At 42.6% G+C, this 15,955-nt stretch overlaps 1 protein-coding gene across 4 annotated transcripts in view; it reads left to right on the top strand.

Annotated features, from left to right (window-relative positions):
* The window catches only part of LOC112221104 (ecto-NOX disulfide-thiol exchanger 2), a 302,937-nt gene that overhangs the window by 245,059 nt on the left and 41,923 nt on the right, over positions 1-15,955 (top strand). For 3 of the 4 annotated variants that reach the window (XM_042303213.1, XM_042303214.1, XM_042303216.1), the window contains 2 exons: positions 2,650-2,856; positions 13,538-13,771. In XM_042303213.1, coding sequence (XP_042159147.1) covers positions 2,650-2,856; positions 13,538-13,771 — 441 coding nt within the window. The remainder of the gene's footprint in view (positions 1-2,649; positions 2,857-13,537; positions 13,772-15,955) is intronic. The other variant, XM_042303217.1, reaches the window with a different exon arrangement.

The raw sequence follows: 15,955 nt of genomic DNA, 5'->3' as shown, positions 1-15,955 counted from the left end.
TCCTGGGCCGGCGGGCCATCATTATTATCGGATCCTGCACACGAAAGAAAATAAATGAATGTTCTAGAAAATAAATGGACTAAATGGATTTTGACTCCACGTTATATGGGACGTGCAAATTCATGCTCTCTCCATCCGAGTAGAAATTTGACTGCAACCACAATGCACACAGCGCACACACACACAGGTACCGAGAGGCGGGACAGATAGCAGACTGTCAAACCAGCAGTCTTTCCCTGTCATCGCTCACTTTGTGACTGACAGGCGCCTGTCCTATCAATAGATCGCTAGAAGATGCATATTGTTCATTCTAGACGCGAAGTGCACTAGCAGACTTTTTCTGACTAGCAAATTGAAAGGTTGTCTAGTTTAATTTAAGGCTGAAAATGAGTCTGTAATTGGCTGTATAGACAAAAGCTGGCGCAAGTGGAAAACACTGATGATGGATCTTAACATAAGTATAGGTGTGTGTTTGTCCCAGCAAGCAGAGTGGGCTGTACAGGATGGCCGTTATTGTCTTGTTTCGAGGAGATTTCGAGGAAAGAATGGAGAGCTCTATTGTCATTAAGTTACCGTTTGTCTGTTGTCCTGTGGTGCTGAATATCAGCTCCCAGGATACCAATGTTGCCTCTCCATGGTGCTGAAGATTCTGATCGGTGCTGAATATCAGCTCCCAGGATACCAATGTTGCCTCTCCATGGTGCTGAAGATTCTGATCGGTGCTGAATATCAGCTCCCAGGATACCAATGTTGCCTCTCCATGGTGCTGAAGATTCTGATTGGTGCTGAAGATTCTGATCTCCTTGTTGACAAGTAGCCACCACATTTTGCGTTCTCCAGAGTCACTCCCACCGTTCATACTCTTTCTGTAGTATCGAGTCCCCCCCGCTGAACCTAGAAAATACATGCACATTGGGTTTTAAAAGCAGACTTTCAGATCATACAGCCATCGGCTAAATGTCGAATGACTTTAGCTGAACAACAATGGCACAGGTCTGGTCCTCTGGAAGAGCTGAGCTTTGAAACAAACTTCATATCACTGACGTTTTAACATAAGAGGCCTTGCTCTTGCACCACAAGGCTCTGCCATAGATCCCTAGGAGGGCAGAGGCATCTCAGAGTAGGAATGAACCATTCACATGAGAGAATCAACCAGCTTTTGGCAAAGAGGATGCATTTGTGTTTATCCCACAATAGTTTTCACATTAACATTAGATATCAATAGAAAAGTTATCCAAGCGTATTGCTGTATGTTTTCGTCATTATTGCTACTCGTTGGTCATGGGAGATATTTCCAAATGTAATTTTTCAAATAATACTTTAATAGATTTTTCCCAGCATGAAGCCTCTGAATTAATCAGATGGATATTGTATAACATAAATTACAGCCTGCACATTGCATTATGATAACAGTACTTCTAAATGCATAAATCAATTTCACATAATTTTTTTCACTATAGAAACACTAGTTTTATATTGTGTTGTAAATTCAGACTGAGTATTTAACTGCTTCTTTAATGCGGTTCTGATTGATTTATGGGACCCAGTTTGTAGGTGGCATGTAAACCAAGGTTATTATAGTAAACTGTAATGAAAACTAATCATGAACTATTTAGTAAACTGAAATAAAATAATTAACAAACCTGTTTGAAAAACGAAAACTATACTGAAACGATTGTCTTTGACTCCAAAACTAACAAAAATAATAACCATCAATAGTTGTTTTTTGTGGGGTTGAATGAGTGTGTTAAGCTTTTTAAGCCTTAAGTTTTCAAGGTTCTGGTGGGTCACATTGAGGTTGACTTTATCATTTAAAGGTAGACTCAGCAAGACGACGTTGCCACGAGCAGCACTGCAGATATTGGACGCGTTTAAGTGGTAAGACTACAGCTTCCGACTATAGACTGAAGTCAGGAGAGGTACATCTGTGACAGCCGAAAGTCTGATACTAATGTGGTTTTTCTTCAGCAAGGCTCAGATCAACCGTGTCTGGTTTGGAGATGGCATAACCTATCACAAAAGCATGTCTGTTATACAAACAAAATAAATGGCCAAATAAATGCAGTCTTTACCACTAGCGCCAGCTCTTCTCTATACAGCCGATTAGTTATTTTATCTTTTTTCCACTTAAATTAACTAGGCTACTTTTCAATTCGCTAGTCAGAAAGTCCGAGCCTTCTCCCACTAGAATGATATGCATCTTCTAGCAATCTATTGAAATGACAGGCGTGTGCACTGAGGTCTTGCTCTTGCGACTCCTGTGGTGGGCCGGCCGCTGGCACCGTCGCCAGGTGTCCGGTGTTTCCTCCGACACATTGGTGCGGCTGGCTTCCAGGTTAAGCGGTCATTGTGTCAAGAAGCAGTGTGATTTTGTAATTATCATTAAATAAAATAACTGATTAGTTAGCAATGCTTATAATAATCTGGCTAGTTTTTAGAAGTGCTAGTGCAAACAGATTATCAGTTAGCAGTGCATTCAAAAGCATGGTGACGTTAACTAGGAGATGCTTGCCAGGAGATTCTGGACATTGTTAGAAAAAAACGCTAACTAACGCCTTTAAACTCAGGTCAAATTAATACTTTATCATTCATAGTGTCCAAGTTTACGGGTAGTTTTCTGTATTGATGCCTCTCTCTTCTCATCTACAGACCTTCCCTTTCCGGCCATGAGGGAGCGCCCTCCCGGCTGTAAGACTGTGTTTGTGGGTGGTCTGCCAGAGAACGCCACTGAGGCGCTCATTGTGGAGGTATTTGGCCAGTTGGGGGAGATCATCGCAATCAGAAAGAGCAAGAAGAACTTCTGCCATATCCGATTTGCCGAAGAGTTCACTGTGGACAGAGCCCTCTTCCTGTCTGGTACATTTCCTACGTTTTCTATTAAACTTCAAGCTGTATTGTGGAATAAATGTCTTCCCTCTTCAGTCAGAGACCTTAACTATGTTGGTCAATGAGGAGACAACGAGAGGTGTTGTGCAATAAATGTCCTCCCTCTTCAGTCAGAGACCTTAACCTCTCTGGGATCGTTCGGGACGCTAGCATCCCACCTCGCTAACAACCAGTGAAATTGCACGGCGCCAAATTAAAAACAACAGAAATCTCATAATTAAAATTCCTTAACCATACAAGTATTTAACACCATTTTAAAGATACACTTCTCGTTAATCCAACCACAGTGTCTGATTTCAAAAAGGCTTTTCGGCGAAAGCAGAACATATCGTAATGTTAGGTCAGCAACTAGTCACAGAAAGCATTCAGCCATTTTCCACCCGAAGAGAGGTGTCACAAAAAGCAGAAATATAGTTACGGTCTGTGACTGAAGAGGGAGGACATTTACTGCACAACACTTCTTGTTGTCTCCTCATTGACCAACGTAGTTAACTTCTTGGTGACAGGGGGGCAGTATTGAGTAGCTTGGATGAATAAGGTGTCCAGAGTAAACTGCCTGCTACTCTGTCCCAGATGCTAATATATCCATATTATTAGTAGTATTGGATAGAAAACACTATGGAGTTTCTAAAACTGTTTGAATGATGTCTGAGTATAACAGAACTCATATGGCAAGCAAAAACCTGAGACAAATCCAACCAGGAAGTGGGAAATCTGAGGTTTGTAGTTTCATTTAAGTGATTGCCTATCCAATATGCTGTGTCTATGGGGCCAGATTGCACTTCCCAAGGCTTCCAGCAGATGTCAACAGTCTTTAGAAAGTTGTTTGAGGCTTCTATTGTGGAAGGGTGTTGAATAAGAGCTGTTTCAACAAGTGGACTAGGCTGAGGCCAATCAGTTGTTTACTGCGCGGTCCCGCGGGCACGCCGTTTTTTCTTTTTCCTCTGTTATGAATACGCTATTGTCCGGTTGAAATATTATTGAAGATTTATTATAAAAAGACCCTAAGGATTGATTGTAAACATCGTTTGACATGTTTCTACAAACTGTAATGGAACTCTTTTGACTTTTGGTCTGGATTTTGCACTCGCGCATTGTGCCTTTGGAATATTTAGACATAAATATGGACGTAATCTAACAAAACGAACATTTCTTGTGGAAGTGGGAGTCCTGGGAGTGCATTCCGGCGAAGATCAGCAAAGATTTATAATGCTATTTATGACTTTTGTTGACTCCACAATTTGGAGGGTAACTGTATGGCTTGCTTTTGTGGCTGAACGCTGTTTTCAGATTATTGAATATTGTGCTTTTGCCGTAAAGCTTTTTTGAAATCTGACACAGCGGTTGTATTAAGAACAACTTTATCTTTAATTCTATGTAAAAACATGTATCTTTCATCAAAGTTTGAGTATTTCTGTCATTTGATGTGGCTCTGCAATTTCTCCAGATGTTTTGGAGGTATTTCTGAACATGGCGCCAATGTAAACAGGTTTTTGGATATAAATATGAACTTGATCGAACAAAACATACATGTATTGTGTAACATTGAGTCCTGGGAGTGTCATCTGATGAAGATCGTCAAAGGTTAGTGATTCATTTTAATTAACTATGTTGGTCAATGAGAAGACCACTACAGTTGTTGTGCAGTAAATGTCCTCCCTCTTCAGTCACAGACCTTAACTATGTTGGTCAATGAGGAGACCACTAGAGGTGTTGTGCAGTAAATGTCCTCCCTCTCCTAATGGTTCTAAATGAAGGAAATTAATCTCCAGTAGTAGTCCAGTTCTAATCTCCAGTAGTAGTCCAGTACTAATCTCCAGTAGTAGTCCAGTACTAATCTCCAGTAGTAGTCCAGTACTAATCTCCAGTAGTAGTCCAGTACTAATCTCCAGTAGTAGTCCAGTACTAATCTCCAGTAGTAGTCCAGTACTAATCTCCAGTAGCAGTCCAGTACTAGTCTCCAGTAGCAGTCCAGTACTAGTCTCCAGTAGCAGTCCAGTACTAGTCTCCAGTAGCAGTCCAGTACTAGTCTCCAGTAGCAGTCCAGTACTAGTCTCCAGTAGCAGTCCAGTACTAGTCTCCAGTAGCAGTCCAGTACTAGTCTCCAGTAGCAGTCCAGTACTAGTCTCCAGTAGCAGTCCAGTACTAGTCTCCAGTAGCAGTCCAGTACTAGTCTCCAGTAGCAGTCCAGTACTAGTCTCCAGTAGCAGTCCAGTACTAGTCTCCAGTAGCAGTCCAGTACTAGTCTCCAGTAGCAGTCCAGTACTAGTCTCCAGTAGCAGTCCAGTACTAGTCTCCAGTAGCAGTCCAGTACTAGTCTCCAGTAGCAGTCCAGTACTAGTCTCCAGTAGCAGTCCAGTACTAGTCTCCAGTAGCAGTCCAGTACTAGTCTCCAGTAGCAGTCCAGTACTAGTCTCCAGTAGCAGTCCAGTACTAGTCTCCAGTAGCAGTCCAGTACTAGTCTCCAGTAGCAGTCCAGTACTAGTCTCCAGTAGCAGTCCAGTACTAGTCTCCAGTAGCAGTCCAGTACTAGTCTCCAGTAGCAGTCCAGTACTAGTCTCCAGTAGCAGTCCAGTACTAGTCTCCAGTAGCAGTCCAGTACTAGTCTCCAGTAGCAGTCCAGTACTAGTCTCCAGTAGCAGTCCAGTACTAGTCTCCAGTAGCAGTCCAGTACTAGTCTCCAGTAGCAGTCCAGTACTAGTCTCCAGTAGCAGTCCAGTACTAGTCTCCAGTAGCAGTCCAGTACTAGTCTCCAGTAGCAGTCCAGTACTAGTCTCCAGTAGCAGTCCAGTACTAGTCTCCAGTAGCAGTCCAGTACTAGTCTCCAGTAGCAGTCCAGTACTAGTCTCCAGTAGCAGTCCAGTACTAGTCTCCAGTAGCAGTCCAGTACTAGTCTCCAGTAGCAGTCCAGTACTAGTCTCCAGTAGCAGTCCAGTACTAGTCTCCAGTAGCAGTCCAGTACTAGTCTCCAGTAGCAGTCCAGTACTAGTCTCCAGTAGCAGTCCAGTACTAGTCTCCAGTAGCAGTCCAGTACTCGTCTCCAGTAGCAGTCCAGTACTCGTCTCCAGTAGCAGTCCAGTACTCGTCTCCAGTAGCAGTCCAGTACTCGTCTCCAGTAGCAGTCCAGTACTCGTCTCCAGTAGCAGTCCAGTACTCGTCTCCAGTAGCAGTCCAGTACTCGTCTCCAGTCGTTGGTAGTCCAGTACTCGTCTCCAGTCGTTGGTAGTCCAGTGCTAACCCCTAGAGGTAGTCCAGTACTAATCTCCAGTAGTTGGCAGTCCAGTACTAATCTCCAGTAGTTGGCAGTCCAGTACTAATCTCCAGTAGTTGGCAGTCCAGTACTAATCTCCAGTAGTTGGCAGTCCAGTACTAATCTCCAGTAGTTGGTAGTCCAGTGCTAACCCCCTAGAGGTAGTCCAGTACTAGTCTCCAGTGGCAGTCCAGTACTAATCTCCAGTAGTTGGCAGTCCAGTACTAATCTCCAGTAGTTGGCAGTCCAGTACTAATCTCCAGTAGTTGGCAGTCCAGTACTAATCTCCAGTAGTTGGCAGTCCAGTACTAATCTCCAGTAGTTGGCAGTCCAGTACTAATCTCCAGTAGTTGGTAGTCCAGTACTAATCTCCAGTAGTTGGCAGTCCAGTACTAATGTCCAGTAGTTGGCAGTCCAGTACTAATCTCCAGTAGTTGGCAGTCCAGTACTAATCTCCAGTAGTTGGCAGTCCAGTACTAATCTCCAGTAGTTGGCAGTCCAGTACTAATCTCCAGTAGTTGGCAGTCCAGTACTAATCTCCAGTAGTTGGCAGTCCAGTGCTAATCTCCAGTAGTTGGTAGTCCAGTGCTAACCCCTAGAGGTAGTCCAGTACTCGTCTCCAGTCGTTGGTAGTCCAGTACTCGTCTCCAGTCGTTGGTAGTCCAGTACTCGTCTCCAGTCGTTGGTAGTCCAGTACTCGTCTCCAGTCGTTGGTAGTCCAGTACTAATCTCCAGTAGTTAGTAGTCCAGTACTAATCTCCAGTAGTTAGTAGTCCAGTGCTAACCCCCTAGAGGTAGTCCAATACTAATCTCCAGTAGCAGGTAGTCCAGTACTAATCTCCAGTAGTTGGTAGCCCAGTACTAATCTCCAATAGTTGGTAGTCCAGTGCTAACCCCCTAGAGGTAGTCCAGTACTAGTCTCCAGTGGCAGTCCAGTACTAGTCTCCAGTCGTTGGCAGTCCAGTACTAATCTCCAGTAGTTGGTAGTCCAGTACTAATCTCCAGTAGTTGGTAGTCCAGTACTAATCTCCAGTAGTTGGTAGTCCAGTACTAATCTCCAGTAGTTGGTAGTCCAGTACTAATCTCCAGTAGTTGGTAGTCCAGTACTAATCTCCAGTAGTTGGTAGTCCAGTACTAATCTCCAGTAGTTGGTAGTCCAGTGCTAACCCCTAGAGGTAGTCCAGTACTAACCTCCAGTAGTTAGTAGTCCAGTGCTAACCCCCTAGAGGTAGTCCAGTACTAACCTCCAGTAGTTAGTAGTCCAGTGCTATCCTCCAGTAGTTAGTAGTCCAGTGCTCACGTCCTAGAGGTAGTCCAGTGCTCAAGTCCTAGAGGTAGTCCAGTGCTCACGTCCTAGAGGTAGTCCAGTGCTCACGTCCTAGAGGTAGTCCAGTGCTCACGTCCTAGAGGTAGTCCAGTGCTCACGTCCTAGAGGTAGTCCAGTGCTCACGTCCTAGAGGTAGTCCAGTGCTCACGTCCTAGAGGTAGTCCAGTGCTCACGTCCTAGAGGTAGTCCAGTGCTCACGTCCTAGAGGTAGTCCAGTGCTCACGTCCTAGTGGTAGTCCAGTGCTCACGTCCTAGAGGTAGTCCAGTGCTCACGTCCTAGAGGTAGTCCAGTGCTCACGTCCTAGAGGTAGTCCAGTGCTCACGTCCCTAGTGGTAGTCCAGTGCTCACGTCCTAGAGGTAGTCCAGTGCTCACGTCCTAGAGGTAGTCCAGTGCTCACGTCCTAGAGGTAGTCCAGTGCTCACGTCCTAGAGGTAGTCCAGTGCTCACGTCCTAGAGGTAGTCCAGTGCTCACGTCCCTAGAGGTAGTCCAGTGCTCACGTCCTAGAGGTAGTCCAGTGCTCACGTCCTAGAGGTAGTCCAGTGCTCACGTCCTAGAGGTAGTCCAGTGCTCACGTCCTAGAGGTAGTCCAGTGCTCACGTCCTAGAGGTAGTCCAGTGCTCACGTCCTAGAGGTAGTCCAGTGCTAACGTCCAGTAGTTAGTAGTCCAGTGCTAACGTCCAGTAGTTAGTAGTCCAGTGCTAACGTCCAGTAGTTAGTAGTCCAGTGCTAACGTCCAGTGGTAATCTCCAGTACTAATCCCCCGTCGTAATCTCTAGTCGTAATCTCCAGTACCAGGTTGCACCAGGGTCTTTTTTTATCTCCTTTTCCATCAAAGCTTTTATACTCCAGACACATGCCATCTTAAATCTCTCTCTATATGCAAACTAGATACATATATCACAGCCCGACAAAGTACATTTAACACTGGCCTCTACAATAATATCCTATGCATTATTTATTGTGTGTGTGCGTGTCTGTGTGGTGCATATGTGTGTGCTTGTAGTGACTGTTTCTCATGAAACCAGTTTTGAAACAAGTAGTCACACCAAATCCTCATTGCTGAAATGTGTCCGTATTTAATTCTCAGGTCATTGTACTTCAGAAAAATATAAAACACAAAATATGTTGCTGTAGTTTGTCCATAAATCATAATGTTATATTACACTATATTTATTACGTAAAAAGTGTCTGGGTACATGTCTCATTACCGTAAACTCCAATCAGTTTTTCGACAGAATGCATCATGTGTAAGTAAAACTGTGTGCATTCTGTCTGCCCCCATGGGGCAGGACGGAGTTTGGGAAAGCCTGATCTAGAGGAGTTGTCCTTAGATGAGCACAAGTTCATTTATTTGCTTTTATGCCTTCAGAATGAGGTTCTTATTCTCAAACACTCCCTTTACCCCACTTGACTTTCTCACATTATGGCAAAAAAATTATAATTGGGGCAAAGTTAGAACTATTACCTTACCAACATGGGGGCATGAATGGGCTTTAGTGATGTGGTCAATTGTTTACTGACTCCTTTTATTTGCAGATTTAGCTAAGGGCTTCTCATTACCAAAATGGGAACCTTAATATCAGTAATTCTAATGTATAGACAATGGGTGTGCTGTGCTGGTAACTTCAATTATTTACTAGGTCCACTGCTTTTACTGGTTTGTATAGATGATTTGTAAAACAATTGAGTACAGGCTTAACTGAATGAACAACATAGACAGAATGCAGTGTGGAATTGTATTAAATAGTTTGGGGTATGGCAAGTGAGATAACATGGGTAAATTGACATGTAAATAGATCCCAAGGTTTAAATCCATTTGTTGACAGGAAAGTCATAATTGTATGAGTTAGCCCGTAGGTTAAACAGCAAGCGTGAGGAATGTGCGTTCTTGTGCCGTGCTTATAGGCTACAAGGTAAATAGGTGAATGACGTTCCACACATGGCAAATAGGAATGTGGAGAAGAACGAGATGCAATGCTGATGATACGTTTGTTTTCATTCCCACTACGCCTGTAAAATAGGAACCAGAGTGAATTATGTTATGCTGCTTCATGAAGTTAAACAACCATTCAGACCAGTCTTCCTGATTTGAACGTATTATTTGACAGGGTTTGTCAAGAAATATGGGGTGTTTAAACCCCATTTAACTTACTTTAAGCCACAATCTGCAATTTTAGCAAAAAGCAACCCTGCCACTTAAATTAGGATATGCCCCATTTTGACATGTGTACCTGTTTTAGCACTTACTTATACTGTTGTTTGATATCATAAGCCAGTTTTTGGTCCGTATCTCACATATTTAGATACTGTTGCTGTATATGACAACTGAAATGCTGAATTGTTTCAATGAGCACATTGTATCATCTGGTAAGCTGTCTGATTCAGTGTCCTCTGTCTCTGTACAACCCTGTGTGGATGAACCAGTGAGAGCTGGTCAAACTTTTAGCTCTTTGCCATTCTCGGTGCAGGTGGTACATAACGCCCTGAAATCCTTAGATCAGAGAAGGCCTGCAGGTCCTGATCTTTTGGATCCCTGCTTTTTAAATCTGGCATCTGATTTCATAGCTGAACCACTTACATATCTGTTCAATCTAACCCTGGAATGTCATGAAAATCTGGAAATCAGCATTTGTCCTACCACTTTTAAATAATTATGGGCCAATCTCAAAGCTGTCACCCCTGGTGGAAACACTTGAAACCCTTGTGAGTGAACAGCTAAAATAGTTTTTATTTACTAACTATATTTTATCAATGTACCAATCGGGCTTCAGGAAGAAGCATAGCACAATTACAGCAGCCATGATGGTTTTAAATGATATCACTGAAGCCCTTGATAAAAACAGCACTGTGTCTCACTTTTTATTGATCTCTCTAAGGCTTTTGATACAGTTGATCATGCTATAATAAGGCAGAGATTGTCAAGTGTAGGTCTTTCAGAGCATGCAGTTGCATGGTTTTCTAACTATCTGTCTGATAGAACTGTGCACTCAATTTGATGGGCTTATGTCTGTTAAATTGTCTGTCTTTAATGGTGTGCCCCAAGGCTCTGTACTTGGTCCTCTCTTATTCACTATTTATATAAATGATTTAGACAAAAATATCCAAAATGCAAAATTTCATTTTTATGCTGATGATGCTGTTATTTACTGTTGTGCCTCGTCTCTTACAAAAGCTTTCCAGAACTTGCAAACTGCTTTTTATACTGTTCAACATACCTTGTGTCAATTGAAGCTTATCCTCAATACTGACAAAACTAAACTAATGGTGTTTTCTAAAGCAAGAAATAGACCTCTGAACCTTTCACCTATTACTACCTGTCAGGGCAAGGAGATTGAGGTTGTAACCTCATATAAATATATTGGAATTTTAATTGATGACGGCCTCTCTTTTAAATTGCATATTCAACAACTTACAAAAAAATTTAAGCTGAAATTGAGATTTTATTTTAGGAATAAGGCCTGTTTTTCTTTTGAAGCCAGGAGGCGGCTAGTATCAGCTACATTTATGCCTTTACTAGACTATGGGGATATTTTATATATGAATGCTTCCATTCAGTGTTTGAGATCAATTGACACCCTTTACCATAGCACTTTGAGATTTATTTTAAACTGCAAAACCCTTTCGCACCACTGCACTTTGTATACCAGGGTTGGCTGGCCTTCTAGTCACTCGTAGGCTCAGTCACTGGTATACTTTTATTTACAAAGCCATTTTGGGTATACTACCTTTTTATTCTGACCTTTTTATTGTTCAGAAATGTGGTGGGTACCCTCTTCGTTCGCTGGACTTTATCCTGCTAACTGTTCCAAATGTCCGAACTGAATTTGATAAAAGGGCTTTTATGTACTCTGCGCCATCACCTTGGAACGCCTTACAAAATCATTTTAAACTGGAAGAACTTGTCCCGATTGGTATTTTTAAATCACTGATGAATGATCTTGAGACTGATTCCCTGACCTGTCAATGTTTTTAATTAGCTGTTTTTGATTTTGTTATACTCTTGTGAATTCTATGGTTTTTATGAGATTACTTGTAGTTTTTCATGATGTTTGTCTGTAATTTTTGTAATGACTTGGTGCTGCCTATCTTGGCCAGGACACTCTTGAAAAAGAGATTTTAAATCTCAATGAGCCCTTCCTGGTTAAATTAAAATAAAATTATAAATAAATACTTTGTTAAGCATTTGCCCATAGGATCCCATTCAATCCAGAAATGCATCTAAATGACCTTACATCCACGTCATAGTCCACCAATATTACCTTTAAAGACCTTTAAAGATCATGTATTGCTTTTTTTTAAATGAATAACTTTGTTTTGCGCTTAAGTTCACTTTTGACTCTTGAAAATACATGAATGTAGTTACAGTACTATACTGAAATAAGGGGTATTTTAGTCAGTTGCATTAAGAGCAGTAATTTTAGTATTATGCAAGTATGATGTATTGGGTTTCTGAATCTCTAGAGATCAGTACAGTTTTTCAATGGCAAACTATGCAACTCTCTGGGCAGGTGAGATTTTGTCCCAAAGACAACTGTTAATTCATGTTGACTCTAGTATTCCTTCCATTTGTTATGTGCATTAGCGACTCTCAACAAAAAATACACCTTGCCAAGTGATCAGTTCTTCTCCCTACAATTTCTCTTCCCTTTCTCTTACAAAATTTTGTTCCGACCACTCCCATTAGGCCTACAGAAATATAATGTATCTGATGGGATACACAAACAAAACTGTAGACAAGCTACATTCCTTGCCAAATCACAACAGCTTTATCACAAATTCAAAATGGACTGGTTGATTAAAAGTAGGGAAGTATGTGTTCCAACCACGTGCTGCAGTTTTGGAATAATAGATGTGGCTCGTCTATTTCAGGCTTTTTTGTGAACTGCTGTAGTGTGCCATTTAGAAAAGGTTATAGCCACCATAAACCTTCCAGACTGAAATATGCAACAAAACCATTGTTTTGATGAAGGCAAATAGTGTATTTATTAGTCTAGTCTATATCAACTGCAGTCATTTCTATAATCAGTACCTTTGTTCTCCAACTGTTGCTGGCGATGATGTGTGGTAAATAATTAGAAATATGCTCCGTATCCCCTCTTACAGCGTTGTTGCGTTAGGTAGGTCTATTTGTAAATAATGTTGGCTTCGTGGTGGTGATCGAGGCCTGTTGGTGGACATTTTTGTGATGAACATTTTGTGGAGAATATTTTTTTCTTAAAATTGACCATTCAATTTTGTTTTAACATTAACCGACCTTGAAAAATGCATAATATCTTATCAATAAACACAATAATGATCAAATAAATAAGTACAGATCCTAATATAAGTGATCCTAGAGGAACTTTTCAGTCTCCCTATGAAATATTGAATCACATCTGTGAGCCTGGAGCAAAGAGCAGGCCGTGTTCGTGTGAGAGCGCCCGTTTTCACCTAGGGTCATTTGAGTGAATGAGCAGCGATGGAGAGGAGGAGGAGTGAAAGAGACTGAAGAGTGAGACAGCAGAAAGCAGGAGGGAGAGAAAGAGAAACAGAGAGGAGCGGGAGAGAGAGAGCGAGATACAGAAGAAAGATGAGCAGGAGAATGGAGAGTGATGTTTGCTTGGGTGTCACTAGAGGACCAATTAGTCTCTAAGTCTTCTCTATGAATTAGTTTAGAGAACAGAAAGGTGTTTACTTCAACCCCACAAAGCTACTTTAGCTGGGATGCAGCTGTGACAGGAACCAACAGATTAAAAAGAGGAGAGCCTCAGAGGGATGGGGAGCGATGGATGGACCGATCGTTTCAACCCAAATAGAGGATGTCAAGAGAGAGATGCAGGTGTCTGATAGAAAGTGGTTTGTGGGTATTTACGGCGCTTTATCGCCCTGCACCTGCCCGTTTAGCAGAGTGAAATGTCACTTGTGATGTTACCAATAGGTTCTAACGCTCTCTACCCCTTCTCTCTCTCTCCCCCCTTCTCTCTCTCTCCCCCTTCTCTCTCTCTCCCCCCTTCTCTCTCTCTCCCACCTTCTCTCTCTCTCTCCACTCCTCCCTCTCTCTCTCCCCCTCAACCCCTTTCCTCTCCCTCCAGGCTACCGTATGCGTCTGGGCTCCAGTACAGACAAGAAGGACACAGGGCGGCTCCATGTGGACTTTGCCCAGGCCAGAGACGACTTGTATGAGTGGGAGTGTCGTCAGCGCCTGTATGCTAGAGAGGAGAGACACCGCAGGAGGATGGAGGAGGACCGTTTCAGACCCCCCTCCCCTCCACCCATCGTCCATTACTCAGACCACGAGTGTAGCCTGCTGGGCGACAAGATCAAAGGTGGGGCTACACACACAGTACACACTCACACAAAATAGAGATATAGAAATGTTTACACACACACAGCACACAGACACACACAGTACAGAGAGAGACGCAGAGAATAAAAACACACGGACACACACAGAATACAAAACTCACACATTATCAATGTGGTGGAAATTCTACCTTTAACTAATGAGGAGAGGCTAAATCAATAATCAATCAAGGTATTACTTTTATTAAAAACCTATTATAATGAGGCTGGTTGACTCCGCCCACACAGGTGAGATGGAGTGAGAGCCTCCTGTACAAAGAGTACAGGATCATTTATATAGTCAAGCTACCTCATGCAAGCATCTGCAAAACACGTGACCCTATGTGTGTGTGAGGGGAGACAACTGGGTGAAAAGGTTGCCTCAGTCTGTTGCAACTGAGTGAGAGCAACAGGGGCCAGAATGACAGGAAGTCAATCCAGACATACTTCCTCTAACAGTAGCTCTACAGTTCCCCAAAGTTGGGCAAGCAAGCGCTTTTGACTGTCGGGCCAGATGATGTATGGTTGTACTGGTCGCGCACGTGTATCTTTGGCCCAGAAACAGGCTCCAGGCAGAACAATAGCTCTGTTACTGGTGTGCAGGATATAACCTTTAGTCTGTCTCCGATCAAGAGGAACCAGTCAGTTTCTGTCAATCTTGGCTGAGTGGCCAGACATCATGGGGTCATTCTACACACAGTCAGGACAGGCCTCTATTAATGCACGCACACACGTTTCTATCCTATATATGTTAGTTTATCTGACAATCTCAAACCCAAAGTCCAGGCTAAACACAGATGTTTTAGTACACAAGCATTAGTAAGGTTTAACTTCAAAATGCCCTCACATCAAGCTGATCAACCGGTACACAATGTACAGTGTTCCACTGTGGTCCTCCTCTGGGTTTGATTTGGTTGACAAATCCTCCTGACACACGGCAGAGCTTGATGTTGTCTATATGTCTGATGAATCTGTCTCTGGGTTTAAAGAAGCTGTAGACTCAAAAGCCCCATCTTCTCTGAGGCTTAGTGTGATTCTGTACTTTCTCAAAGGCAGATGAACTCATGGATACCATTTTTATGTTTCTGCGTGTATAAAGGAAGTTTGGTAGTTTCACGAGCCAATGCTAAGTACAAAAATGGCCCTTTAATATGTTTGTGTGCATGCGTTCGTGCTTGTGTATTTATATGCTTAAAGATAGTGTAAAGCATGTCCCCACTGCTGAAGGACATAACTTTCTCCTCCCACAACTTGTACAACTTAGACCTCTGAATGTGAGGATTCCAGTGGAAAGAAGCTCAACATCATGTTTTGTGAATTAGGTTAGCAGACAGGTAGCCTCACTGCCATCTTAACCCAAACACCTTGAGACGTTCTCCATTAACTGCTACACAGAGCAGTGGCCAAGTAATGAATGTGGCTTCTCTACTTTCAGTTTAGCTGAGAAGCTGCTAGATATGAAAATGAGCTGCCAGGCAGTAGTTTTAGTAAACCACACATCTCTTCAACACATTCCTGTGCTTTTACTGTATGTGGGTTTTGTGAATCTTAGGGACCTCCTCAAAATTGGTTTCCTTGATAAGCCACTTCGCCTCCTCCCTGTATAGATGCATTGAAAGATATGTTTTTCATTATGTCCCAAATGGCACCCAATTACTATATAGTGCACTACTTTAAACTAGAGCCCTGATCAAAAGTAGTGCACTATATAGGGGAAAGGGTGCCTTTTTGGATGCAACTTCCATGCAGCAGATAAACCCTCATTTTGTCCAGATGTTATATTTTATTGGGCCCTGGTCATTGTCAGACATTGTGTGTGTATTGATAATGGACCTGTAGTTGGTAGGGAGGACTAGTGACTGTGGAGAGCCTGGAAACTAGATAGACTAACACCTCAGGGGCCTCTGGTTATGACACCTTAGGGGCTTCACCTTAAATAAATCAAAAGCCCTCTCGATCTTAGTGTGTGAACATGTACACAGAGTGGACAAAACATTAAGAACACCTATTTCCATACAATAGACTGACCAGGTGAATCAAATCAAAGTTTATTTGTCACGTGCGCCAAATACAACAGGTGTAGACCTTACAGTGAAATGCTTACTAACAGGCTCTAACCAATAGTGCAAAAAAGGTATTAGGTGAACAATAGATACGTAAAGAAATAA

This window comes from Oncorhynchus tshawytscha, linkage group LG21 (assembly GCF_018296145.1).
Source record: "Oncorhynchus tshawytscha isolate Ot180627B linkage group LG21, Otsh_v2.0, whole genome shotgun sequence".
Lineage (NCBI taxonomy): Eukaryota > Metazoa > Chordata > Actinopteri > Salmoniformes > Salmonidae > Oncorhynchus > Oncorhynchus tshawytscha.
The sequence above is the reverse complement of the archived record's forward strand: the minus strand, read 5'-3'. Positions and strand labels throughout refer to the sequence as shown.